General features: G+C 33.7%; 1 protein-coding gene across 2 annotated transcripts; it reads right to left on the minus strand.

The window, feature by feature from the left end:
• Positions 1-243: 243 nt before the first annotated feature.
• On the minus strand, positions 244-2,080 carry LOC145117391 (uncharacterized). Of its 2 annotated transcripts, none has more exons than XM_079053687.1 (3): positions 1,911-2,080; positions 1,353-1,485; positions 244-1,247 (listed from the first exon to the last, which is right to left on the minus strand). In XM_079053687.1, the coding sequence occupies exons 1-3, from the start codon at positions 2,041-2,043 to the stop codon at positions 503-505; spliced, it is 1,011 nt and encodes a 336-aa protein (XP_078909813.1). In that variant the 5' UTR covers positions 2,044-2,080; the 3' UTR covers positions 244-502. The 2 variants fall into 2 exon arrangements, with proteins under 2 accessions (XP_078909813.1, XP_078909814.1); XM_079053688.1 differs by having other exon boundaries at positions 1,353-1,482; positions 1,911-2,077.
• Positions 2,081-2,984: the final 904 nt, after the last annotated feature.

Genomic DNA, 2,984 nt, shown 5'->3' on the forward strand with positions numbered 1-2,984 from the left:
ATGAAGTTTAGAACCTTAAACAACATCCATATCAAATCAAGACTTTGACAAGCAAATACACTAAGTAGATGGCCATGAACCGAGTCTCTATATAGTTGTATCGTATTGTTTCATAACACGTATCAAAAGAATCATTGAACATATGTTATATTCATCGAGGACACTAAAACCCAACAACTTTAAATACATAATTGAAAAAAATAAAATAAAATGCGTACGACATGGAGAATTGACACTTCAATATACGTCTTAGCCAAAACCACATGAAAATGTTGTACTTGTACCCAACCTTTCGAACAATCCAACAAAAAGCAAAGAAAACTTTACAAAGCCTTCGTTATATCTCTATAAGGAAAACCAAATAAAAAAAACGAAAAACAAAAACAAAATTATTATACCTTCGAGCAAACCCGCATATTATAAAACCAATTATGTACCCGTGCGTTACTCGGGTATATAAAAAAATAAATGGTGTATCGAAATTTACATAGATCAATCATATTCATATCTGATGAAAGACATCAGGGTATGACCCCATTTGGTAGATATTGAAATCTGATGCATTGTTGACTTGTACATCATGCATATGCATATGATGTTGCCATTGACCTACACATCCTTCTTCAGATTTGACATTAACCCCATTCAATTGAAACATTTCCCCTTCAAATGTCATCTGTTCAAACCCTGCAGATAGGCTTCTTGTTGTGTTCATGTTTGAACTATTTCCGGTGGTGCTTGATCCTGAATGATCGGAAAAGTCGGTGGCGGTGGCGGTGGCAGCGGCAGTGCACCGGTGATCAAAACTTGCTAAATTTGGTAATGACGTTTCGTAGGTTGTTTGGTATGGAGCTAAAAGATTTGAGTTGTAGCTTATTGGATCGATGCCCGATTGGAATTCCACCAAGAACAAAGGATCACAAACTGATTTGGTTAAGAAAGTGTCGCGTATTGAGCTTGTTTCCATTGATGACGATGAAGATAACATTAATCCACCATTGTTGATGTGGAAAGCCTGCTCTAATTCAGCTGTCATTGGCATTGATGATGACGAATTTGGAAAAAAATTTGACTTTTTATCGAAAAATTCAATCTTTTTGTCTTTAACATCATCGTTGTCGGTGATTGGCTTGTGGGTGTTTGGATCAATCCCTTGTTTTATCAGTTTCTTCTTTAGACACGAATTCCAGAAGTTCTTGATCTCGTTATCTGTTCTTCCTGGCAATTGTGCAGCAATTTGAGCCCACCTGGAACCCATTTTAGCACAATTTTTAAACAAGATTCAAGAAAAAAATGGACACTCATTTTGTGAAATGGAAGAATCGGATGTTTTTGAAGTCGAATTTTATTACCGATTGCCAAGAACTTGATGAAGATTGAGTATAAGCTCTTCTTCTTGTTGAGAAAACATTCCTCTTTTAAGATCGGGCCTCAAGTAGTTTATCCATCGAAGCCTACAACTCTTCCCACATCTTTGCAATCCTGCTTTTCGTTCAAGAATCCGGAAAAAAGTCAAAAAGTTTCCAACTTTATATCAATACATACAAATATACACAGAAAAACAATGAAAACCATGTCCATTTTTACAATTTGCAATGAAAAGACTCGATTTTTTCTGTAACAAAGAGGGAAGAGAACACTTTTCCGTAACAACAAGGGAAGATCAAGAATCGACAAACTGGTCTTTTGTATTGGGATTGAGAAAAGATTCTGATTAAGGATAAAAACCCAATTGGTAATGTAAAGAACACTCGTTTGTTTCAGTATTTTATTGCAATTCGAAATAAAAAAAAAGACTTTGGGTTTTATTTGGAGAAGACAGGTATAAATAACCAAAACGGGCCTTTTTCCCTGCAATTCGCATCAGAAAACGACCCCTGAAACAGAAGAGAAGAGAAAGAGGTAAAAACCAGCATGTTTAGGAACTGAACTCCAGCAACCAACACCAAATCTTGTAATGTATTTCAGAAGCTTGTCATCTTCTTCAGGAGACCATAATCCTTTTCTAAGCTTTTGCTTGACACAGCAAGAATGGCGACCCATGAGACTCTGTTTAAAGAAGAAGCTGCTTGCTGTTGTTATCACTGCGAATATATAAGCAGGGGGGAGGGAATAATGGGATTTTAATAAAATAAATAATAGTAATAAACTTCAAGTATGTAAAGGATGTGTCTTTTTTTGAAGTGACATATCAAGAAGTTTTAAAATTATAATTTAATTAACTTATGTCACATTATTTTAATTATTTAACGAAACAAAATTATAATTTATTATCATCTTAAATAAATCTATTAAAATCGATAATATAAAATAATATGTCGCCAATTAAGATATATATCATTAATAAAATTGAGTAAGCTAACTTTAATGTTATTTTAAGACAAAATTATAAAAATGGTCTATGTGGTTGACAAAATTATATGGTTATGATCCAAAAAGTTTTTGTGGTGAATGTTCAAAATTGGATATTTTTAGTGATTTTGGTCCCTATCATCTTAAAAAGACTATTATACCATTTATATTTATTTTTTTATTTGTTATTTTTATGTTAATATTTTTTAATTAATTAAAAAACTCTCTCTCTCTCTCTCTCTCTCTCTCTCTCTCTCTCTCTCTCTCTCTCTCTCTCTCTCTCTCTCTCTCTCTCTCTCTCTCTCTCGGGTTTGGTCTTTTCACAAACTTGAGATCATCTTATGAACACAAACACATTATCAATAACATCCATATCTTCATAAACACATACACACATCAGATTTTAAGAGCATCCATATCTTCATGAACACATACATACATCCGATTTTTAGGCTTTTCTGAAAATACATACATACATCAGAATTTTTGGGCTTTTTCTTCAAAACACACATACACACAAAATTATGAAGATACATACTCAAGAATAACACACATCATAGGAGGATTTTTATATATCTGCACTAGGAGTTTTCCAAGTGCCACCACTGTCCGCCATCACCACCTGCAACCAC

The sequence above is a fragment of the Lactuca virosa genome, chromosome 5, assembly GCF_052849685.1.
Source record: "Lactuca virosa cultivar CGN04683 chromosome 5, Lactuca_virosa_CGN04683_v6, whole genome shotgun sequence".
In the NCBI taxonomy this organism is placed as follows: domain Eukaryota; kingdom Viridiplantae; phylum Streptophyta; class Magnoliopsida; order Asterales; family Asteraceae; genus Lactuca; species Lactuca virosa.